The sequence below is a fragment of the Apis florea genome, unplaced genomic scaffold (genome assembly GCF_048593485.1).
Source record: "Apis florea isolate Af1SG1 unplaced genomic scaffold, ASM4859348v1 contig_2272_pilon, whole genome shotgun sequence".
Classification (NCBI taxonomy): Eukaryota; Metazoa; Arthropoda; class Insecta; order Hymenoptera; family Apidae; genus Apis; species Apis florea.
Genome location: NW_028256549.1, coordinates 8,153,406 through 8,181,085, shown reverse-complemented (window position 1 = coordinate 8,181,085; position 27,680 = coordinate 8,153,406). Strand labels below are relative to the sequence as shown.

General features: G+C 19.2%; 1 protein-coding gene and 1 pseudogene across 3 annotated transcripts in view; one reads left to right on the top strand and one right to left on the bottom strand.

The window, feature by feature from the left end:
* The window catches only part of LOC100865150 (ABC transporter G family member 20), a 41,888-nt gene extending 14,954 nt beyond the window's left edge, over positions 1 to 26,934 (top strand). For 2 of the 3 annotated variants that reach the window (XM_003695734.4, XM_086917888.1), the window contains 14 exons: positions 15,721 to 15,843; positions 16,878 to 17,122; positions 18,538 to 18,715; positions 18,801 to 18,891; positions 19,435 to 19,641; positions 20,735 to 20,820; positions 20,939 to 21,170; positions 22,154 to 22,331; positions 22,678 to 22,793; positions 22,873 to 22,943; positions 23,015 to 23,103; positions 24,312 to 24,488; positions 25,714 to 25,800; positions 26,171 to 26,934. In XM_003695734.4, coding sequence (XP_003695782.2) covers positions 15,728 to 15,843; positions 16,878 to 17,122; positions 18,538 to 18,715; positions 18,801 to 18,891; positions 19,435 to 19,641; positions 20,735 to 20,820; positions 20,939 to 21,170; positions 22,154 to 22,331; positions 22,678 to 22,793; positions 22,873 to 22,943; positions 23,015 to 23,103; positions 24,312 to 24,488; positions 25,714 to 25,800; positions 26,171 to 26,382 — 2,085 coding nt within the window. In that variant the 5' untranslated portion in view covers positions 15,721 to 15,727 and the 3' untranslated portion in view covers positions 26,383 to 26,934. Of the gene's footprint in view, positions 1 to 8,067; positions 8,233 to 15,720; positions 15,844 to 16,877; positions 17,123 to 18,537; positions 18,716 to 18,800; positions 18,892 to 19,434; positions 19,642 to 20,734; positions 20,821 to 20,938; positions 21,171 to 22,153; positions 22,332 to 22,677; positions 22,794 to 22,872; positions 22,944 to 23,014; positions 23,104 to 24,311; positions 24,489 to 25,713; positions 25,801 to 26,170 lie in introns of those variants that run through there. The other variant, XM_086917887.1, reaches the window with a different exon arrangement.
* Positions 11,019 to 13,591, bottom strand: LOC105736078 (uncharacterized; annotated as a pseudogene).
* Positions 26,935 to 27,680: the final 746 nt, after the last annotated feature.

The window sequence follows — 27,680 nt, the reverse complement described above, 5'->3', positions numbered from 1 at the left end:
AAATTATTTTTGTTAATAACTTTTCAAGAAATAATAGTCTTTAAGTAAAATTTTTATATTATTGCGATGATTTTGACAATATATTAAATCAGATTCGAAAATAATATAATATATGATATATAATGATATAATATATAATTTTTGTAAATATTTATTTCAAAAGAATTAAAAAGTTAAAAGATTACGAAAAATAAATTAACATTAATTAAAATATAAAAATTTTTTTTGAATTGTGCTGATAATCAAAAGGAGAAAACAAATACCATAATTATTTTATAAATAATATGAATAAATTTTTAATTATGTGGAAATTAGATTTAGCATTAAGAAAAGTATTTAGCACAAAAAAAACTTTTCAAAAGTATTGAAATTTTCAGAAATAGAACAAAATGAAACATTTATTTAAAATCATTTAAAATTGCAAAATTTTTATTTAAAAAAAAACTATTAATTTGTGTAAAAAAAAAGAAAAGAATTTATTTATTATGGTATCAATTATTAATCTTGATTTTGTATTACATTATATTATATTATTTTCATTAATTCATTAATAATAAAGAATATAAAATGTATTTTGATTTTGATTTATTGAAAGTTAACAAAAAAAATATTATTAATAAAGAAATAATATTTAAAAGAAATAATCATGATTTTTCTTCTTTTTTAATTGTATATTTTTTCTTTATATATATATATATATATATATATATATTGTATATTTTTCATTCATATTTGTATCGCTTATATATATAATAATTTTATTTAAAATACTACGTATTTTTAATGAAATGAAAATATGGAATATAATTTACTTTATATAAAATAAGTTGACCTATAAAACAGATTAATAAAAATATAAAATAAAAAATAATCATGAGAAAAATTATCTTGGATGATTGGTAATATTTTTCATATACATATATTTTATGTATACATTTATGTTACATTTAATATATTATATGTATTATTTTATATTATGTATATCAAATAAATATTAGATATTATATATATCAATATATTAAAAATATAAATATATTAAATATTATATATATTAATAAATATAATTGAAATATATTATTTTTTTAGTGTATAAATATTTTTTTCAATTATTATTTTCAAAAATATTTATAACTTAAATAGTATATACATAAATTCGATTATATATATATATATGTAAACTCGATTTTTCTTATAGATTATAACATACGACATTTTTTCTTATAATCACAAATTTATTTAGCGATGAATAAAATTTATTTTTAATTTTTATCCGTTTATTCGAATAGACTTTTGTCCAACTTTATAAATAAATAAATAAATTATAAATAAATATGTATAATTGATATTATAAAAATCAAAAGATTATGATATATAATCTTTATTTATTTTCATTGAAAATAAATTTAAGTTTTCAAATGTTTTGTTATTAAAAAATTTCATTCATATGTGAATGTTTATTTTATAACGGTAAAATTCATAAAGCAAAAAGAATTTAATATTTAAATAAATTTCTATAAATTTCTATAAATGTATAAATATATAATATAATATGCTAATTTATGAAGTAGATAATTTTTAGTTTAATATAATTGAATTAAATATGATTTTTTATATATAAATAGTTTTTTATGAGGAAAAAATTATAAAATGATGATATAATGTAAATTATTTAATATATAATCAAATCTCTATAATTCGAATTTTAGATAACTATTAATAATAATATAATATAATATAATATAATATAGCTAACATTTTTGAATAATTGAGATTTCACATTCCAAAGTTGGTTATATTTTATTTCATATAATAAAATAATGAATTATTTTAAATATTTTTTAATTTTTATTTTATGAATAACATATGAAATGTTATTATAAAATTTTATTTTATATATCATTCAAACAAAATTATTTTAAAATAATTTTTTATCTCAAATACTTGATTTAAATAGAATAACAAATAATTTAATATAAAATATTGAATTGAATTAATTAATTAATCAATTATTTTTTTGGAGAGAAAATATGATAAAATTATAAATATTTTGAATTTTTAGTTAACTACTAATATTTATAGTTTTACCATATTTGTTTTCAAAAATGTTTGATGCAATTCACTAATTTATAGTCATAGTTTTTATATCCTTCAATAATATGTATCCTCAACTTATATGCGTGAGGTATTATATGAAATATTATGAAAATCTATATTTTAGATATAATTGGCAATATTCACATAGAATTAAAAAATAAAAAAGAATAAAAAATATTTTAAATAAATTCCAATTAAAATAGAAAAGAATTTTTTTTCAATTATTCGAATTTCAATAAAAGGAAAAAATTTCATATATTTGTTGACTTTTTTTTCTGACATTTAAAATAATTTTAACATTTAATTGAAAGGAAAGAAATAATATGAAATGACATAATTAGTTCAAGTTATAAAAGCACTAATATACTAAAAATTTCATTTATATTCGCAAATAGTTTGATTTATAAAAAATTTATATTTTGATAAAAATTAGATTAGAAACGAATAAACATCATAGTATTCTTAAGGTTTCCCAGTTATAAAGATTCGAATTATTAAGATTTATTTAGATAAATAACAGAAAAATAAATTGCTATAGATGTATAAATATAAAAAGATAAAAGATGTAAAAATAATATGGATGTAGTTAACTAAAAATAATGTAATAATCAAAGATAGGTAAGAGTAAAGAATTTTTAAATTTAAAATAAAAATCAAATGAAGTAATTAAATTTGAAATTAATGAATATTTTATGGAATAAATATTAAAAAATTGTAATGATGTTAAAATTATCTAATGTAATAATTATTTGTAATAATAATTATAGTGGAGTATGTTTTATATTATCATTATATTATATTTTATATTATCACTTAAATTATATATATAAAAAAAGATAAACAATTATAGATTTCATATAGTATACATATAGAAAAGAAAAAGAGAATAAAATATTTTTCATTTGTTTAGGCAATAATGAAAAGGACAGATTTTAGTCAATTTTATGTTAAATTTCCAGTTTTAGTAACTGTTTTAGTAAGTTAATTTCTAGTTTCTAGTTCTACTATTCCTAAATATGCATTTATGAATTTTTAAACTTTATCTATTTTTAAACTTATTATAAAGTCAAATTTCAACTTTTTTAAAATTTATTTTTTCCAAGAATTTTTTTGTTTTTTTTCTTATCTCTATTGATCATATAATCATATTTTATATCTGTAGCTATTCAATTGTAATTATTTAGGTTTGCCGTTAAACAAATTTATGACTAAAATAATACTATTTTTAAAATTAGATTTTTTTTTCCTATGGTTTGACCAACATTCATAATACGTAACTTCATGTTTAACATTCAAATTTTAACAGAATTGAGATAATATTCATTAAAGAGATTTTATTTTTCATTTTTTTCTATATAATAATAAATTTTTCACAGAATTTTAACTAAATAAATGTTTTTCCCATTCTATCTAATCCATATCAAATGATTTTGTTTTTCTTTATAAAATAACGTGTTGATAAGAAATATTTATTTAAACTATTGTGAAGAATTTAATAAAATGTTTACATCAATTATTTAATTGTTTGAAAGAGCTCAAGAATCATGTTTTTTTATCGTATTAATTGATTATCATAATTTGTTGAATATGGATTGGAATTTTGCAGTTTTAATTTTAATTATTGGATTTAGAAAAAAATGCTAATAATAAATTGAGAAAATAAATTCTTTTTTAAATTAAAAATCATTGTTTTCGTTTTAGGATTTGTATTGAATTCTTCAAAAATTTATTAATACTTTCAAGAAAAAAATTTACAATTTTAACATATTAATATTTTATATTTATAATGTCATTATTTTTTTTGCTATACTATATATTACGAGGATTATGAAAATATAAACATATTGTTGAAAATAGAGTTGATTTTGAGAAATCAATAAATAGAGAAGACAGAAAAGTAAAAAATGTAGAAGCAAAATAATTAATGATATTTTTACACATAAAGATATAATTTTTACACAAAAATAATGTAAAATGAATAATAATAATATATAATCCATTCAGTAAGTAATAAATATCAGAATATTAATTACACTTTAATATTAATTATGTAATAAAGAAATGTTATTCTTGAAATTCTAATTTCAAACTTTTTTAAGACATTGTATTGCTCAATCATGGATATTCAAGGAAAGATCTCATAATTTCGATCGTAAATTCAAAATATTTTGAAATTTTGGAGATATATGTAGGTATATATTATAATTTTAATTATAATTTTTTTTATTGCCTAAACTTTAACGATAAAATTGAACCATGAAAATTCAATTACTTTTCAATTTTATATTATATATTTAATATATATATTAATATATATATATATATATATATATATATATATTAATATCATATATATATATATATGATTTTATATATTTAAAACTCATGAACTATAAGAGACGGAAAAAAGTTTTCAAAAATTCTTTCTTTTAATAAGGACTATTGTTTATTAAGAAATTTATCAACTGTTTATGTAAAAAAGTTAAAAACAAAGAATTTATTTTTTTTAATTAAATAATTTATTTTATTTTTTTACGCTGAGCAATATGAATTCAATGAATTCGACTAAAAATACCAAGTTATTTAAATTATTTTTTTGAAATAAATTTTAATTAATATTCAACATTTTAATGCCTTTAGTTCTTTCTTTTTTTTTTCTTTTATGTATGTATACTAAATTTTACACTAAAAATTTTATTTTTACACTAAAAAATTCATAATAATTTCTCATATAATAATATCTTCGTAATAATTTTTCATATAATAATATTTTCATAATAGTTTCTTATTCTCATATATTGACAAAAAATTAATGTCAATACATATAAATCTTTTACCAATGTCTAACATATTCTTTTGTTTTGCTATAAGAATAGCATGACGAACAGTATATTCTTAGGTACAAAATAAATACGAAATAATTCGCAGTGAGCTTCCACATATAGGCAATCAAAAGTACAGTATACATATTAAATCAAAATCATTTACGTAATTGTAAATATTTATTTAATATTCTATATTTATTTATATTATCATAATAAAATAATATTTAATTGAAAAATAAAATGTAAATATAAATATAAATATAAATATTAATGAATTTTATATATTGTTGCATTTAGTTGATTTTTTTTTATTACTTGAATAGTAGAATATTATTGTAATTATCTCTTGTAAATTAATAAAGAAGTTAATAATACTATTAATATTAATGGAAAATTAGTAATTTATAGGTAGGTAACACAAAATATTATTTTATATATATTATATCATAATTTATTAATTGAATATTATAAAAAATTATATAACTCTCTAAACAATAATATGGTTAATTTCATTTATATTTTTTACTTTTTATATATTTATATTACTTTTATATTTATATTTATATACTTATATATTTCGAATTATATACACTTAATAATTATTTACATAAAGATCAAGACCAATAAATTTTATTTCACCTTTGGTTTTTGACATATTCATAAAAATCAACAAATAACATAAAAAAGTATAAATTTTTCTAAAAAAAACATATAAATAAAAAATAAAATGAAACATATAAAATCCAGAATGAAAGCAAGGTTCAAGAGAGTTATATATATATCGATAACGTGTAAAACAAGACCAGTATAAGCAAGACCAGTTCCGCGCATATAATCATTTGAGTGATAAAAATAATATATAGGGTGTTCTAAGTTTTTTTAATCAATTTATACATTTATAAATTAAAAGAAAAGAATGTTATGTACATGTTATTTAAAGTTTTATTAAATACTTTTTATAAAATAAAATAAAAAACTTAATAATAATAATAATAAAATAATAATTTAGATAATAATTTTTTATAAGTATCATCAATCTCAATTTATTTTTTAACTTGTATATTTTTGAGAATAGTAAAGAATTATGAAACAAAAAGTAGTATGTGTGAATTAATAATTATTGATTTATATATCAAGTGAATCAAAAAAAAACTTCACAGAAATCTTTATTTTAATAAATATGCAATCCCCATTTTATAAATTTTTGAAGTCAAAAATTTCTTCTGTATCATTAATTTAAAAAATTTATTTATTTTTATGCGATAAATTATTTTTATAATTTATTTTTATATTTTTCTTGATTTTTGTTATAATTATTTTTGTATATATTGTTATAATCACATGATATGATTATGTGCTATAATGCTGATTCATATATAATATTATTTATTCATAAATTATTTGATCTTGATAAACTAAAATACATACATATAAACTAGATGATAAACTAAAATATATATTATACAGAATATCAATATATTCATGAGATTTAGAAAATCTATTTTAAAAACAGATACAGAAAAAGTTATTATATAAATGTCAGTTGAAGCTTATTTATAGCAATTTATACCAATTTATAGCAATTTATAGCAATTTAATCATTTAAGCAATCGAAATTTGCGTTAAATTAAAATAAATAGAAAGAGAATGAGACAGCATGACGATGAAAATAGAACAGTTTCATTTTCTATTTGCTTTGTTTTGCTTCGTCTAATTTCATCGTAAATTTCAATTGATTATAATTTAATAAATGTCTCAATCGACACTTTTATGTATGAACTTTTTTTGCTTCTAGAATCGATACTCTAATCCTATAATATAATATTAATAGTCAATAATACGTGAAAATATTTTATTTATTTAATATATAATATTATTTAATACATAATACAAACGTAAAATAGTATTATGACGTTTTTATATTGAAATCGACAAATTTTGCTAATATTTGAGAAATTATTCTGAGCAAAGAATGTTGTGTTAATACCATGTGTGTTAATTCATTTTCTCAATATAGAAGATGAAATAATATAAATTACAAATAATCAAATTTATTAAATCAATAAAATAAAATCAAGGCTAGAGAAAATTTGATATAATTTCATATTCACAAAAATAATAGAAATTGAAATATTTTTGTAAGTAAATATTATTTCAAAATACTATTTCTTAATATTTAAATCATGAAGAAATTTTGTTTATTATTTATGTTTGGATTTAGAATTAAAAAATAAATTATAAATAAGAGATTTTAAAATAAAAATTAAAAATTATATATTTATTTCGTGTATGTAAAATTTGCGTTTTAATATATATATAATATGGCTTCAGTACATTATATATCATGTTAAATTTTAAATTTAAAAACTGTAATTATTCGAAATATATTCGAAATATTTTTTTATATTTCAATGAATCAAAATAGTATTTATATAATATTTATATAATAATTATATAAAATATAATATAGTATTAAAATATATGTTATTTCCTATTTCTTTACGTATATAATTACTATAAATTTCGAAGTCAAATTTATTTGCAAAATTTTATTATTCAAAATAAATAAAAATATTTATTTTCATTTATTATAAAATCTATTTTCCCTTATCTTATTAGGAAATTAATAAACTAAATTTTAATGATTATTTGGAATTATATTTTATATGAATTGATTAATTGAATGAATTTTACTAAATTAATATACATTAATTTACATTAATTTATGTATATTATTACATTATTATATTTTCGATCTCATTTAAATTTTCTTGTACAAAGATATAAATAAAATTGAAGATGTTATGTATTTTGATTTATCAGATTTAAAAATTTAAGTATCTTTAATTCAATTAAAAATAAAGATAAATTTAATTAAGAAAAAAAAGAAATAAAGAGATAAATATTTTAGTGTACTTACCTATTGATTATTATCACTGTAGTATAATCTCAAAAACAAAAATAAAATTAGAAAATACACAGTAAACTTGATAATTCACTGGACCGTACATATTTTGCGTGATTATTTTGATGAACACTTTAATAATAATGTGACAAAAAACAATTACCAATTGATGGCAGTATTTTTTAAATTAATTATGGAAATGAATATGATATACAATTTCATTCTTTATACAATTTTATATAGATTTTCCTTGTTACTCTTGCTGAGACACACTATATACGGATGTTTAACCGTTACAAAAGAACCTTCTAACTTCTCTGCGCACTCAACCTATGATGCACCAACTAGTTCTGGCTGTAAGCGGCCATGGGAAAAAGTATAACTTTGGGTCAATGCTCCTTGACAAAGGTGAACATTCTCGATTATCTTATAATTAAATTTTTACGATTGCTTAAGGCACGAAAAAAGATTCCTTACGGATTTTCAATAATTTAAAGGAATATAATTGTTTTAATGTTTGTTGTTAATCTTCGACTTTTAAAATTATTGAATAAAGTTGAAAAAAGTAAAAATAAAAGTATTAATTTCATAGTTTAATGAATTCAAAAAATTTGAAATATATTATCAAAGTTATTATTAAGTAATTTTTTTCCTATACATATATAAGAAATTCGGTTTCAATTTTCAAATTATATGCAAAAGTATATATACATTTTTTACTAGTTATTGGATTTACTAATATTAAAAAAAACAAAGATAGAAGTGTTACTTTGATTTTTTAATAAATTCATTATAAAATATATTGAAATATATTGTCAATGTTCATTTATAATTTTATTAATAATTTTTTTCTACATATAAAGTATTCAGCTTTAGTTTTCAAGTTATATGTGAAAAAATATATATTTTTTTATATGCATTAGATTAAAAATTAAGATAAAATTATTATTAAAATTACATTAAGTTTAGATAAGATTTAAGATATAGTAATTAAGATTTCGATTATAACTTAACCAAAAATCATAAATTGTAAACAAATTTTCGATATTCACTGTATAATCAAAGTCCATAAAAAAATAATTAGAATATTATATTTTTCACATAAATTTCTTTTACAACTTAGTTTTACATTTAAAAATATATTTAAATTTAATCAGCTATAATGATTAATAATTATCAGCCTCAAAAAGGCGAAAGATAAAAAGATATCATGTGGTATGAACCTAAATCGTTAAAATATTTTGTGATTAATTATGTTTCCATTTTTTCTTATATATATCAGAGCGTAAAAATATATTATATAGAAGTTTCGATATGTGTAACAATTATTTTTTTAATTTGTGTATTAAAAAAACCACTATAATAAATATAGCATTGTATTTTGGCGATTTAATTAACAATTTATTTTAAGCTTAAATGTAATATTTAAATTTTTTTAAAATATAAAATATATATTTCTCATGTGTATGTGTAGAAAATAAAATAAAACATTTTTTGGCATGGAATAAAATAGGAAAAAATGGAAATATATTTTATTTTTAATAAATATTTCTTTTTTCTTAAAATTATTATCATAAAATCAAATTAAATAATAATAAAATAATTAGATAATAATGTTTAATCCACGTAAATTGCGCCAGAGAAAAAAGATTATTTATGTATTTGTGACTATCATTCATAAAAAAATTTTCTTATTTTTATCTATGATTTATCTGATTTTTTTGAATATTAATATTTTTTATATTTTTAATTATCTGTATTATAACTATTTTATATAAATTAATAGCTTCTTCTTTATTTTGCAATTTTAAATAATTTTAAATGAATGTTCTAAGTTTTTTTTATTGTATCATTTTGACATTTCAAATTTTCTTTTGGAAAATCGTACTTCTCTATAATTATTTTTTTTAAATTTAAATCTAATTGTCAAGATAATTCATTTCTATTCAAAATAAATTTTTTCGTTTTTTTTCAATACAATGCAAGATTAAGCATTTCATCTTCTTTTATTCAAAATAATATATACAAATAATAAATAAATATTCAAAAAACTAAATAAATATAAAAGTATATATAATCATATATAATTTGATAAATATTTAGAAATGAAGCATGATATAATGCTATATTTAAAAAGTTACAAATATCAGCATAGTATGAAAAGTGTTTTATGATAGGTATATGATAGAGAATATAAATTAAAAATATATTAAAATTTAATCATGAATATCTATTTTATAATAAAGTATTTTGTATATTGTTTTGAGAATATAAGATAAAATTTATGAGTATTCAAAGTTTCAATTAAATTTATAATTCATAAATTTTTCACAATTGGAATTTTTGAATAGATTCAAATCCGGGAAAAAAAAATCAAATAACAATTAGTTATGACTTTGAAACTTAGACAAGATAGACAAGACAAGACAATAAGAGGATAGTTCCTATGATTTTATTGAGTTTCTATTGATTATAATAGTATATATAAATTATACAGGAAACTATTAATTTACATCTAAAAGAGCATGAAAATTGTTTTAGACTGGATTATATATAATCAGAAATAGCAGAATACGTATAATCTCTTATTACCATCTTAACTCTACCTGAAATATATTTTTGCCATTTTTTAATTGATCAATTAAAAAAAAAAGTAGTATTAATTAAGATTTATTAAGATTTAAGATTAGTGATCGTTATAATAAAATAATTAACTTTTATAAAAAGATCTTGTTAGACAAGATTTTATTAGATTTTTAATATATAATATTATTTTTATTGATAGTAGAAGATAAAAAAGAGAATTGAAAATGATTAATACAATTATTTTGCATAATCAATTATTGACGAATTATAATGTAATTATTGAAAAATTCAAGTTATATAAATAAATAATAATTTTGACTTGTAAAAAATAAAATACTTTGAATTCAATACAATTACAATAATATAAAATAATATACTTGAATATTTGAGAAATTATTTATTGGCAAAAGTTAAAATAAGTTTAAATTTAAACATCGGCAACATTGATATCATTGCAGAACATTTTGTAAAATATATTAATAATTAATTTGCGATATTTTTTGCATTTTATTTTATTTACATAATTTTATTTCATTTTATAAAAAAATAATATTAAAATTTTTTAAAATATATTTAAGTTTCATTTAATTTTTAAATTTTTTATATCATTAATGCCATTGTGGTTGATCCCATAAATTTTTCGGAGTTGATTTAGCATATGGAATGCTAACAAAGATTTTTCTAATAACTAACTCGAAATGCTATTTGAAAAAAATAACGAAAAAAAATTTACTAAAAAAGTTTATTTAATAAAGTATTACTAGTGGCAAGATTTTAGTTATGCTAACTATGTGGAATGGATGTTTCTCTATATTAAATGTTTCTAAGGCATGTCTAAAATGTCTAAAAAAATCTATTAATTTTAACTTTTATCTGGAACATATATTATACTTATATGTTCTAATGACTACGTTCAATTAGAAACTATCAAGTTTTTCCCCTTCTTCGAATTTGCAAAAAATCAAAAATCAATTCGAGTATTTGGAATTACAAGGACCCACGATTTTTTGGGCAATACTCTTATAATGACATATTGATGTAAATTAGCAAAGCTTCCAATTTTTTAAATATTTTAAGACAAATCTGCAAACTAATAAATTCCAAGAGCTGTCTAATAATCACATCACAAAACTTAACATATATCAACTAATATATATTTATATATTAAAATTTTAACACTAAATCTACCGACATTTCATGTATACCTATTCCTATCCATGATTCCTATCAAATGACTGCTGCAAAAAAAGATTTGTATTTTAATATAGAAAGAGATTTTAGCTAATTGGATATTAAACAAAATATTTTTCTGGTGTGTGATCGGTTACATCTACACCGAATTTTGTGCTATTGTAAAATCTAATTGTCTCTGGCAAACGGGTGTCACTTTTTTCAATTTTAACAGATGAATGCATTGAACTAAGAATCAATACTTTTTTATTGGGTTTAGCTTTATAAATTGAAAGAATAAAATCATTCGCTTTGTATAATATTGTTAAAAAGCGTGGCATACTATCTTTTACCTGTCTCGCCTAATTTTGGTAGCTCTCTTTTATTTCTGCGAATGGTTCCAACAAGCGTAGTTTTCTTTGCTAGAAGTTTACTCGCTAATGACGTGCTTGTAAAAAAATTGTCAATTGTTATATTTCTTCCCCATGGCCCATGGTATATGGTTCTGCTAATTTCAAAGCTACATACTCCCCAAGGGGAACCGATGATTCTCTCCCTTCATCTTTTCCTAAATATGGAAAACCGTTCACTATATACTTTACTACTCACATCAGAAGCTAACCAGAATTTTATGCCAAATTTATCCGGTTTGTTGGGTATGTATTGAGTAAATCTACAACGTGCTTTTGTAGGAAACAATTGTTCATCTATAACAAGATATCCTCCTGGTTTATAACAGTTTTGACTGTTTTCGATAAATTTGTATCAAACTTCAGAGATCAAAGCGAACTTATCGTTTTGTAAGCGTTGGCTTCGTTTATTCTTGTTGTCAAACCTAATAAATCTCATGATTTCTGCAAAGTCATTTCGGCTCGTAGTTTTCGAGAAAAATGACAGATTTCGTGTTCTATAAATATGATACATCCATATTTTTAGCCTCATATGCGCCGCGTGCATATAGAAGTCCAATAAATGCATATAATTTCGCAGTTGATACTTTCCATTTCGTTTTCAAAACTCGAATTCAGTATATTTTCTTACACGTTCAATCATGTTATGATCAATAATCAAGAAAAATGCTGACTCAACTCCGCCCTTTATGATATTTTTTTTAGCGTATCCTGTCGATCCTGAAAATATTATAAATCGGTGTTCTTTCGCAATTATATTTTTTCCCAAACAGTTCTATAGCAGTTTCAATATTTTCTTCATTTTCGCTTTCGGAACTAACTATGAATCTCTTTCTTTTTTGTTCTCTTCGTATATTCAAAATATTCTCTTCGTCCGAATCGCTATCAAATAAGTCACAATTATTTTCTGCTATATCATTATCAATATCGGAAAACTCTTGATCATCTTCCGAACGTCGTAAATAACATGAATTTTTCAAACGGTCAAATGACTACGGTTCATGGTAGACTAGACATGCTATGAAATTTTTTCGTAAAGCAAACAATACAGAAAGTTGTGAATATTGAAAAATGGGTTGTATCTACATTATAGTAAAAGTCAATAAGTCATATGACGATACAGTAACTTTGTATACAAGAAATTTTAAAAACGATCATTTGACCGCGCGTGATAGGTTTAGTGTTAATAAATCTCAATTAATGCGATATATAAATATTTTCCTGTTAATATTAAAATGAATTTTTTTACAAATTTCAAAGACTATTCAAAGTCATTTAAATTTATACGCAGAAAATTATTGAGTTGTGTATTCCATTTCCAATTTAGAAAATAAAATATTATAAATATTAAATATTAAATTATTAATATTTAATAATAAATATTAAATTTATTATATCTTTTTCTTACAATATCCAGTTTCTGTTTCTCTCTCTCTTTTATATATATATATAAAAGATATATATAAAAATATATATATATATTTCATATCTAACTTGATGAATTGACATTTTAAACAGAACTTGTTTATTTCGAGCCAGTCACCTTTTACTAGTTTATGATTCTCACTTGCAGTACTTTTTACTATGAATAATATAGGCATCTCTGACATTTATTGAGCAAAAAATTTAGAAACCATTCTCACAAATTATTGCAAAGAATAAATTGCGATAATTGAAAAATTTATATATTTCTGCAAATTGCGATATTTGAAAAATTTATATATTTCTGCAAATTGTTTTCGCAAGAAATGTCGCTAGTTATTTATCAGGATATCTTTAGAGATAAATCAACAAATCAAACAAAATGAAACTTATTAAAGTATTATTCAAGAAAAGAGTATAATAAATTTTACAAATATCAAAATAACTTATCTGTCAGCAATAACTTGTCTGTATATCTACTATTAGTTTAATAAAAAATTTTTTTTTATAAGTATCTTGAAAACTAAATCGAGTGGCACGACAGTAACGTTTATGAAAAAAGTTGATTAGAATGATGATCTCAACATATTTGAAATTATATATAAGATATTTAATAATTACAGTCGACATTTTACATAAAAAATAAGTTAATAATGTAAATACAGTTTTTTTATATGAAGCCTTATTTTCGAGAAAATTGATTTTAAATAATCGATATTTGATTATATCTTAATTTAATGTATCTCGGTCTTATTCTCTCGATTTAGATTTTTGTTTATTATATTAAGTAATCGAAAATACATAATAAAGTAGAATATTAATTATTAAAGAAATTGTTGGAAGTATTGATCATTTTATCGTTTTACAAAATGAATTTTTGTAAATGTTTCCTAACATCTTCTGCTTAATTGATTGAATACGGAATTAATTCTTTTCTTTTGTGGATACTTATAACTTCTTGAATAAACAACTTAAAATGATTTCATAAATAAAAAATTGAATAGTATAATTTGAAGAGTAATGGCTAAATTATTTTCCATGACCAATCAAAACTTGACATTTTTCATTTAAAAAATCTCTCTTGAATGCTATAAATCGATTTGTGGTATTGAAAATGTTAATCAAACAAATCTGAATTGAAAAAGCAAGCTATTAATGCATGAATGTACATATGCAGCAAATATTTAAAGTCGATTTTCTCAAAAATAAGGCCTTATACGAAAAATTTTTTTTGCATATTTTTATCGTAATATATTTTTAACATCTTTTCGATATCATTAATTATTAATTTTTATATAAATTGTTATTAAACATATATATATATATATTATTATTGAAATCAGGGCATTTTTAATATTCTCTTAATTTTATGGAATAATAATTTTTCCAATTTTTTAATTTGTAAATTATGAACAATTGATAATAATGAATTGGAATGGAAATTTTTTTTTATTGAAAATTTTATCATTATTTTATATTATATATTTTATATTTTATTATAATTATTATAATTATATATTTTATATTTTATATTATATAAAAAATTAAAAAATTCATTAAAAGTAGAAATAGTTTTAAAATATCTTAACTTTGAAAAACAAAACAGAACCGGTAGTTTCGGTATTAGATATTTCTTATTTAAGAAAATTTTATACTGAAAGTGAAAAGATTTAATGAAAGTTTGATGTCATTAACATATCGCGTGCAAGATTACAATTTCTATTCATCTACTATCTCATATACATTGTATAATAAAAATAAGATTTCTTTTTATATTTACTGTTTGAATTTCTCTAATTTATTTATATTAAAGAAATTATTGCAACAAAATCTTAATTTTTCTATAATTTTTATCGTAAGTCCAATATAAATTAAAAAAATAAATGAGTTTTTTGGTTGCGAGATCTTTGCATAAATAAATCAGTTTTATTCATTCACAAAAAAGAGCATTTTTAATGATGAAAGAAAAATCAATCGTACAGAAGTCAATCGATAATCAGATTTATTAAGTCATTTCATATTTTAAATTTTAAAACATTAATCACATAATTTGCTATTAAAATCGAACAATGTTTTTGTAAATATTTTTCGTTGATTATTAGATTTATGACGAATAATATTTAAATATATATATATATTTTTATAAAGATTTAACGGGATTCATAAAACGATTTATTTAGGAATCAAATTGATCAATTCTCAATTTTGCCGTCAAAATATGAGGGATCAATTTAATCATTGATTAAAATGATTAAAAGTTAAAAGTTTGATTTTTATGTGGCTCAAATGTTATAATTTTTTTTTGCAGATTGTATATGGTGAATAACAAAATGGTGCAATATGCGATAGTTGTAGAAAATGCTAGGAAAGCATATGGAGAGAAGGCAGTTATTTTAAACAATTTAAATCTTTTTGTTCCTTTGAATACAATGTAAGTAAAAATATAATAAATATAAAATAAAAATTAAAAACTAATAAAATGAAATTTTATTTATTAATAAATTTTAATTAAATTAATCAATTAACTTGTCTCGAATAAGTTTATATAAATAAAATTACTAACTTATTAGTAGTATCTTTTTATTCTTTACTTTAGAATTTTATAAATAGAACATTACATTTATAAATCGTATCATTTGTAAAATTTATTTAAAATGATTTATTAGATTATTATCAAACTTATCATTGTTATTTGTAATTCATGATTTGTTAAAAATAAAATGATTTATTCTGTAAAATTAATAATATTAATACAATTAAAAAAAAATTTAATTATTAAATGTAATTATTATATTTATTATTATGTAGCAATAAATTGAACAATTATTTATTTATGATTATGATTGTAGTTATATTATTTATGATTGTAATTAAAATTGTAATCATATACAGTTTTAATTTAATAATGAAAATTTTCTCTATAGAATAATTTACTAATTAATATTAATCAATTATTATCAATTAATTTCTATTTTTGTAATTTTACATCACATAAGATAATTAGATATATTATATAATATATTTATAAAATTTTGTTTTATTATCAAATTTGAATTTGAAATCTTTACTATTTTATAAATTTTTCATTTATTTTAATTAACATCACAATTTTACATCACATCTTATAAAATTATTTATTTATTAATAATATGAATCATTCAATTTCTATTTTTATAATTTTACATCATCAAATAGATAATTAAATGTATTACGTAATGTATCTGTAAAATTTCGTTTATTTTATTATCAAATTTGAATTTGAATCTTATAAGATATTATAGATAATACGTATTCATTTAATTCTATAAAAAAAAATCCAAAAGTTATAATTTTGATTTCGAAGGAACAATCACATCTGATTTTTATCTTTACTTTCCTCTAACAATTTTAACCAAATTTTAACCAATCATATCCGCCCGAATTAATTTTAATTATTTTATTGATTCATTATTATTGTATTATTAGATATGGTTTACTAGGTGCCAGTGGGTGCGGCAAAAGTACTCTACTTTCTTGCATAGTTGGCGTCAAAAAATTAGATAGTGGTCAAATTACGGTGCTTGGTGGTGAACCTGGAAGTAAATGTTCCGGAATCCCAGGACCTCGCGTTGGTTATATGCCTCAGGATATTGCATTGGTCGACGAATTTTCTGTAATAAATTCCTTTTATTTTTTTGGAAGAATCAATGGCCTAGACACTGAAGAAATCGGTAATTTGAGAATCTTAAAATAATTTATTTTTAAAATTTTGTTAAAAATTAAATTTAACAGTTAATAAATATTTAAATGTTGTTTTACTTCATTTACAGAAAATTTTTGTCATATAAAGCATCTCAGAATTGATTTGAATTGTAAAACTAGAGTTCATAAAATATATAATTATTCCAAAAAATAAATTATGAAAGAAGTTATAAACGAATATTTTTTTGTTACTTAAGTAAGAATAATATGAAAATAATATGAAGAAAATATAAAGAAAATTTTTTGAAAATCATATGATTAAAAAATATCTATTTTTAATTAAAAAATATTGATTATAAAATAATTTGGTGATAAAAATTATCGATAAGAAAAATTTATTTCAGTTGCTTAAAATATTTTGTTTTTTAAATGGACAATATAATTTTTTAAATCAATTTCTTTCGACAATTTTGTCCTCTAACTTTTTTCTATCTGTAATAATTTTCGTATTATAACTTCACAGTATTATGGATATTCTGTATTTTACGTAAAAAGGTTATTTAATTATTGCTTTATAATTACATAATAAATTATTTATTGTAATTAAATAATGTGTGTGACTATTTATCTAAAATTATTTATTTATATGAATATTTATTATTATTAATATTGATTTAGAAAAACAAGGTTTGAAAAACAAGTAATTTTTAATATGACAAAATCATAAAATAAAATCGTTAAATTAAAAAAAATATGTTACAAAAAAAATAAATATTTTTCTATAAATATTATATAATATTTTTTCTTTTTCATGAAGTATTTGAATAATAATGTAATAATAATGTAATATATAAAAATACAATATTTTATTTGTTTAAATATGTTTTAAAAATAATATTTATTTATGAATTATAATAATATCACAATAATATATTTTCATTTAAATAATATATTATATTAAATAATTTAATTATAACTTTTAAATTACAATATTTAAATAATCATTCTAAATCGTATAAATAGTATCAACAATTAAAATAATCACAATAAAAAAATAAAAAAAATTTATTTTCAAAATATATCTTCAAATCAAACGAAACACTCGCATCGTAAAATACAGCAATGAATATTAAATATTTGTGATAATAACTAATAGTATAATTTATAATTATTTTAATAATTTATAAATTATAAATTGATATAAATTATATTTGAAAAAAATCATATATTTTTATATTTATATTTTCCTATCAAAATTGATCAAAAAAAAAAAATAGAAAAATAACGGAATAATATTTTAAAAAAATCTTCAAAAAAAAATAATTTTCAATGACTTTAATACAACAATCATGATTCTAAATTCAATCATCATAAAATTACATAGAACAAAATTTTTTGATTTAATTCGTTCATCAAATATTCTTCATAGAAAAATTATTTTCAGAAAATAGATTTTCGGAATTGAAGAATTTACTTCAGATACCATCAAGGGATCGTTTAATAAAGCAGATGAGCGGTGGCCAACAAAGAAGGGTATCACTTGGAGTAGCTCTGCTTCACAAGCCAGAATTATTAATACTTGATGAGCCCACTGTGGGTTTAGATCCACTTCTATGTGAAAAGCAAGTACATTTTGTTTCTTTACATTTTTACATAACGTTAATTAAATTGCAATTTATGTAAATAAAAATTCTTTGCTAAAAATAGTATCTGGAATCACTTAGTGGAAATCACAAAAAAGGGTACTACTGTGATAATAACTACGCATTACATCGAAGAAACAAAACAATCAAACACGGTAAATTATAATTTTTTTTAATAATAATCTTCTTATTTATGTTTTTATAAATCTTCTTATTTTAAATTTGTTCACTGTTATAATTATAATTAAATTATTTTCAATTTTTTTCGAAAAATTTAATTTTAAAAAAGTTACAATCTGATAGTGATAGATCATAAATTGTTTTAATTGGAATGATTCATGTAATTATATGGATATAATTATTTGAATAATAAATAAACATTTTATTATGAAAAAATTATATGATTTAAAAGAATATATGAAAGTCATTTATTTTTTTATATTTTAATCGTATTTAAATTTTTTAATATATCAATCGATATAGATTTATTTCTCATAAAAAATTATCAATTCATTTAATTTAAAAATTATTTATATAACAATAGATAGTTTATTAATTTTTTCAAGTGATCACATTATATCACTCATTCAGTATATTAAAGGATTTATAATGTTATAATTCATAATATCATATAAAATATAAATCGAATTATTATAAAAAAAAAGACAAGCTATGTTATTATCTATCGTAAATTTTAGATTGGATTATTGAGAGGTGGACAGTTATTAGCTGAATCATCACCGACTGAGTTATTGGCGCGATTTCAAACCGATTCATTGGAGGAAGCTTTTTTGACCTTGAGCCAACAGCAATCACAAAATCCACATTCAAGTTTCGAGCGACCTACGATACAGCCTGCAGAAGAGATACATGAAGTGATGACTTTTTCGGGAAACTCTAGTGAGGTGACACGAATCTTCAGTTTTATTCAAAAATAAAAAATCTGGAAATTAGTAGATAATATTGATAAATTGGAAAATGATTGTATGAATACCAATACCAGTAGCAAATTTCGATCCAGTATCATTCAAACATGCATCGAAATTTTAGATATTTTTTGGTGCCAATATCTCTTAAGGTGATTATCATTTTTTAATATCAAATCAATACTGAATCAAAAACTAATATTTCAAAAATAGCAATATTTATTTGATACTTTATGAATTCTTCGATAATTATTTAATATTTTACGAAAATTTCGATGTCTATTCGATACTTTCATTTTTAAATGTTATAATCAGGTGATTGTATTGCATCTATCTTGCTTTCTCTAGTCGTGTTTATTCGTTTACTTTGTCAAGCTATATTGAAATTAATACTTGTAACATTTAGAAATGAAAGTTAAAATCTTCGTAAAATATTAAACATATATCGATATTTTCGTATCAGGTGATTTTTGATTCAATGCAATATTAGCTTCATTTAAAAATATAAGTCAAGTTAATTATTTACATATTTTAATTATTATTAATAATTTTTTGATTGATTATTAATAATTATTTTTATTATAATTTTTTTCTGGTTAATGATATTAGAAATGTTGATGTTAAGTAATAATTGATTTATTTATTTAAATAAATAATATATAGTTTGATCGTTGAAAAAATAATCAGCTTAGAATAAAATTTATGTATTACTTTCTTTCAAATTTTGCTTACAAAATAAAGCATATCATAAATTAAAGATACTATACTATATTTACTTATATAATAACACATATATAATAACAAACGATAAAAAATGATAAGTAATAAAAAATATAAAAAATTAGTAAATATAAATTAGTAAATGATAGGAAAGTTAATATATTTATAACAACAAAAGAATTCATTAAAATATTGAATGTCAGATGACTTCTTGTGTGCTTTGTATAGCAAGTTCAATGCCTGTTAATTTAGTATCATGACATTCAATATGTTAAGATCTGATAAATATCGACTTACAAATCATCTTTGATAATAATAATAATAATAATAATAAAATTTATTATTATTTCAGTTTAAACGAGTTTTAAAAAGCAGTTGGAAATCAAGGATGTACGCTTTATTACTTAAAAATATATTTCAATTTATACGTAATCCAGGGTAATTATTAAGATACTTGATTAATTGATAAAGAAACATTTGAAAAATATTAAATTGAATTAGAAAAACATTAATTTGATTTCCTCTTTTTTTTTTTTTTACTTTTTTTTATTTGTAGAGGAATCTTATTTGCGTTATTATTACCAATGATACAAATAGTAACATTTTTCAACGGAATTGGTGGAGATCCGAAAGATCTAAAGATATTCATCGTAAATGAAGAAGCAGGAAATTGTGATAGTGGAAGAATTGTGGGCAATATTACGTACGATGATTATGAAAGAAATTGCAATTTTACTGATATTAGCTGTAGATTTATAAGGGGAATAAATAACACTGTTTTAGAGAAGGTATGCAAATATTATTTTATGATTTAAAAAAATCGATCAATAATCAATGTTAATATTTTTATAATACAAATCTCCTTTGCTTAATATATTATAAATTTATTATAATATATATTATAGATTTTTTGTACTCTCTTTTTTGATACACATCAATAATATTAAATTATAAAATAAAATTGCAAATTTTAATCTTTTTTAAAATTTTATATTTTTATATAAATTAAATAATCAAATAATTAATCTTTGCACTCGAAAAATTTTTGAAAGTATGTTTTCAACTCAAGACATGAATAATACTTTTGAAATATAAAAATAAAAATGAATTCTATATTAGAAGTAAAAATGCAAATATTACTATTTTATTTAATTAAAATCATGTTGTAGCTATGATAAGTTTTATAAAACTTTTCCGTAAAGAAAAAGTATTGCAATTCTATAAGAAATATATTTTAAAATATACAGAATCATTATTGAAATTTTCGACAATTTTTTTCAATTTTTATATAGAACTGATTAGTAAGTAATCACTTTTCGAATGCAAAAAATTAATTCTAATAATTTATAATATATATTTTATAAGAATTTTAATTTTCGTTTTTTCATATTTAAAAATTAAAATTCTGATCACTGAAAAGTTATTAAAAATTATTAAATAGATCTATATAAATAGATTATATTTATTAATATATTTATATAGATTTAAATGATTTATGTATAGATTATGTATAGATTATTTATGTATTAAAAAATGAAATATTGATATAGCAACATCGATATATTAATAATAATATAATGGAATATTTCGCATGACAAAATAATTAAAATTGTATTATTTTAAGTTATTTAATTTATAATTATCTATTTCGATACAGAATTTGTAATTCGTACGCGAGAGAAAATAATACTATCAGCATTTTGAAATAGTAATTTTGTAGAATAACTAATTAATTGTATTATAATAATGATTAATTATATTTTATTTCTAGATGTTCTACGAAAACTATAAACAGGCAAAGTTGGAAATTTCAGATTTTTCAAGCATTGGAATAATGCATTTTGAAAAGAATTTTTCTCTTGCTTTGGAAGAAAGGATAAAAGATCCTTTAAACATGCCTGAAAATCTGGTTTCCGTTTCTCAGATTCATGTTGGCCTATATAATCCAAGTATAGTAACAAAAATAAATATATTATTCAGTTTTTAATTTATTTCTTTTAGAATCGAGTAATTATTTTAAATAACATATTTTAATTTTTTTTAATATATTTTATATTTCACATATTTTTCGAAAAAAATAAATAAAGTCACAGATTTATTTTTAGTTTTAACAATTTAAAATTGTTTATTCATTGATAACAATTCATAAATTGAATAAACAATTTTAATTATTTAAAAATTGATGGAATTTACTACCGATAAAAGATTCATGTTCTTTGGAAATAATTAGAATAGAAAAATTAAGGATATTATACACAATTCAAATATTAATTGAATATTCTTTTTAATTTTTAGATAGACAAATTAATTTATTTGCACAACGAAAACTGTATGATGATTTTCTCACAGAGTATCAGAATATATTAGAAGAGTGTGGAATTGAAAAAAAATATGGCAAAATACCTATTAAGGCATGTATATTTAATGAAATTGATTCTTTTTAAAAAATTTCAAATGTATGATGTAATTATTGTATATTATATTTTATAGTTTGAAGATCCTGTTTATGGTACGCTGGAACCACATTATGAACTTTTTGTTTTCCCAACTTATATACTAATGTGAGTTTTATTATAAAAATCAGAATTTTTTTATTAATTAACATTTCTTTATCCGAATTTTATTTCTTTAGAATGTTACACATTGTGGCAACAGCCTATTCTTCAACTATAATTATAAGTGATCGTCATTCTGGCGTTTGGAATAGAATCTTAGTACAAGGTAAGTTTTTATTGTAATAATACTTCACAAGGATAAATTATTTAATTATCATTCTAAATACTAAGTTTTATAAACACATTATCTTAATGAACTTTTTTATAAAATTTTTCATCTGAACATGTTAATTATATGTATAATTAATGAGTGTAATTTCGAACAACTTTATACTATATTGTAGTATTTCATAATGAATTATCATTTTAAATGATTATATTATTATGTGAAATTAAAGTATTATCTTTTTTTTCGTTATATATTTAAAATAACGATATTTTAACGGTTATATATTTAATATATACTTATTTTCTGTTCACTATATGATTTATAATTTATAAATAAGCATAATGTGATAATTTAATTTAACACGTACAGATGTAAAATAATTATTCGTATAAGCAATTTAGAAAAATGAACTTGCTTAAAACGATTCTTAAATAAAATAGTATTAATTATTTTTTTTTTATTTGTACTTTCTCGTTAATAATCTAAATTGTTAATTTTTTTTTAATAGTATAAATAATTGATAAATATTCTACAGACGATAGTCTTTACGAAAATAAAGAATTTTTATCTGAAAAAACTTTTTCTGTATTTCTTATAGTTTGCGAATTATACGAGAAGTATAAAGTAATTTTGGACAGCAAAAAAAATTGTGTAATATCAATATGAGTATTACATATTTTCAAAGTTTTATAATTTTTTAAATTTGAGGATCTCTCTTTATAAAATATAAAACATAATTTTTTTATTCTTTTTATTTTTTTAACTTGAAAAATAATCATTTAAATTAATCAAATATTCTCTATACATTTTTAAAATTTATTATAATTTTATTATATTAAATTAAACTTCTGATTATTATATCTGATTTTAATCGGTCAATGATTATCATAGAAACATGTGATATTTTCGCTATTATTATTTATATGTTTTAATTTATAATATTGATAATATTATATCTAGATTTTATATATAAATGTAAAATATCATATATATAGATGTATTCATATTTTATTTACGATTTATAAATAATATTGTTTAATTGACCATTAATTGACCATTCAATCTCATAGAAGTTGATTAATAGTAAGTTTCCTATATAATAATATAGAATAATTTATAAATATATATATATTATATTTATAATATAAATTATTCTATATAATATAATATTTTAAATAATTAATCTGTATATTAATATTAAACAGGTGTTAAAACAGCGGAGGTTCTCTTTACTCATATGATATGGCAATGTTTGATAATTATACTTCAAGTTACGTTCATGTTGTTACTCATTTTTTTGAAATATGATATACATTGCGAAGGATCGATAATTGTCGTTATTTTCATGACTCTATTCGCAGGAATTGCTGGAATGGCAGCTGGTAAGTGTTTGAATTAATTAAAAATTATTATAAAGAACAAATATATTTTTAAGAGATCATAATCAAAATTAGAGGAAGTTTTTAATATTTTCATTATATAAAAATATAAATAATACATAATAACATAACTACTTAGAAGAAATTAAAAGTTATCAATAACTTGCACAAGCAAATTATAATATATTTTCTTTTTACTGAAAGTGACATTATTGAGATCATTAAATTTTATTGATACTTATTGTTTATTAAATGTAAATTTTATTAAATGTTTTATTAATTTTAGTAATTAATAATTCAATATATTTCAAGATGAAATAATCGAGTAACCATGTTTATAAGGACTTCAAATCTCATAACATATAAAATTAAATATTTATAAATTAGTTAGATTTGAAATAGTACAAAACGAATTTTAGTATTTGGAATTTATTCTTTCAATCGTGACATATTTCGATTGATTCAATCCATAATTCAAGATTATAATAATTTTATTAATTAATATCATTTCTACAAATGATAATTTTTTTTGAATCAATAAAATGAATAATAAAATGATGCAATTGTTATTATCTTTATCTGATATTTTTAAAAATGTTGTTTAATGTTTATTTTATATTTCTTTTATGAAAAGTATAAAATAATAAAATTTTAATATCTTTTCCAATATGAACTCTTTGTAAAAAAATATAACTTACGACAAATAAAAAAAACAAAATAAAACAAATATCTTTTTTAATTGAAACGAACATCAAGAGACACGATGCATTTTTGGGAAAAATCTTTGAAGAAGATTACATATAATAATATATAATGATTATTAAATATTGATATAATGTAAATTTATATTATTATGATATAAGGATATATATGAATATCTAAAAGATCATTAAAAATTATATTTGGAATTTTTTGATTCTGTAAAAATAGAAGTTCATTAATCGTTTTAGAAGAAATTATTTTTAAGAAATGTATCTGTGTCATTTAGAATGGATTAGAAAATTTTTATATTTTTTTTTGAAAGAGAATTTTTAGTGAAATTTATTGGTTATTTATCTTTTCAGTATTCAAGATTATCCTTTTATCCTTTTAATTATATCCTTATATAATTAATAAATTTAATTATATAATTATATTAATTAATAAATATATAATTAATAAATTTTTATGATAATATGTTTTTCTCAATGTTATAATGTTATGTTATAATAAAAAAAATTGTTTTTAGGTTTCTTTATATCAGTGGTGACTAATAATCAATCTTTGGCCTGCTACATATCAGTAGGAACCACTTATCCATTAACACTTCTTAGTGGTGAGTTATTAAACATAATTTTATTTAATTTATTATATTATTATATTTATATAATTATATATACTATATATACATATACTAATAATTATTTATTTTAAAAAAACATAAATTAAATTAAATTAAAAAATTTATATATTTATTTAAATAATTTAATTTTTAATTATGATTTGTGTATTATATAATTTTTAATATTTATTTTGTATGTATTTAATATTTTATTAAATTCTTATTAAATTTCTATAAAACGAAAAACTTGGAAGGTATGAAAAAAAATATATATATAAAAATATATATATATATATATATATATATATATATATATATATATAATGCTTATAATACTTATTTAGAAATTCTTGATAATTCTTAGGACTAATATGGCCGATTGAAGCAATGCCAATGAGTCTTCGATGGTTTGGATTAAGTATGCCTGTTACAATACCAGGAATGTCATTGAGAAATGTCATGCAAAAAGGAATTTCTATCGATAAACCAGAAATATTCACAGGATTTTTTGTGGCTATTGGATGGATTCTGGGTCTTTTAATATTTTCCGTATTTTTATTACAGAAGAAGTTATAAAATAATTAATGTGAAACGATTTAAAAAAAGAAAAACATTCAAACATAAAAGAAAATAATTGACAATTTAAATCCATTTGTTAATGTAATTTATCATTACAAAAGAAATTGTATATAATATTTTAAAAAATTTTTTTTTAAATTTTGATAATGATTCGTATAATCAACAAAAAAATATGATGTAATTTAAACGAATTTAAACGATGTAATTTTAACATCAGAAGCATTAATTTAAATTTAAACTTATAAGAAAAGAGAATGTGTGTTCAGATTTTGCCGTTTTATAATAAAATAAAATAATTAAATAAAAAACTATGCAAGTTATTGATAATTTAATAAAAGAAATATTTCAAATATATTAAAGAAAATTTACCTTAATTTTATTCTTCATTAAAATTTCTTTTTTCTACAGTTCTGGGATCACGTCGAAATAATCCATATCAAGATTTAATCTAAAAAGATATCGATTAGATTAGAGAAAATTATTTGTAAAACAATAAATTGTAAATAAATAGGATAAAGATGAAGCAATTTTGGCATCAATAAAATATAATTTTTCGTTTTTGATTTATTGATCTCCTTTTACATGCTTATTTATCTTTCACAGATATACATGTGTTACAACAGTCACTATTATCGGAGATTAACATAGTATACAAACATATACAACGTGCGAACTATGCGTGTGAATTCTTTATATTTTTTTTATTTATATTTGTTTATTTATTTATTTTCTTTAAGTCGCTCTTAGGCTGGAGTGTATTTATTGATAATATTATTGGGATACGTCACATCGACCATCGATAATGGAATGTTTTTTGCAAAATAAAAGATTAAAATAGTAAAATATTCTGTAAATATTAATATTTATAAGAAATATCCATTTGAAGAAATAAATATCGTTGTTGTGTAATATTGAGAATAATTTTATCAATAAAATTTGCCAATGTATATATATATTGATTCAATGATCTTTTAAAATAAACGTATTACATTAAACATGATTTAAAATTGCCTGACATTTAGATGAGAGATCGCCAAATAAATCACGCAATCACGCAATTATAATAAAATTTAATATTAAATCTTAAATTCTATTTTAACTTTTTTTAAATCTTGAATCTGCAATTAAATATATTTAATTAATTGAACATAGAGAAAATAGTGTTATTCAGTTAATTATTTGATGGAAGATTTTTTTGGCGATTACTTATCATATTATTATCAAACAAAGAATTACAACACTTGATTTTTGCACTCCAATAGATCTATCTTGTTTTAAATGATCAACAAATAATG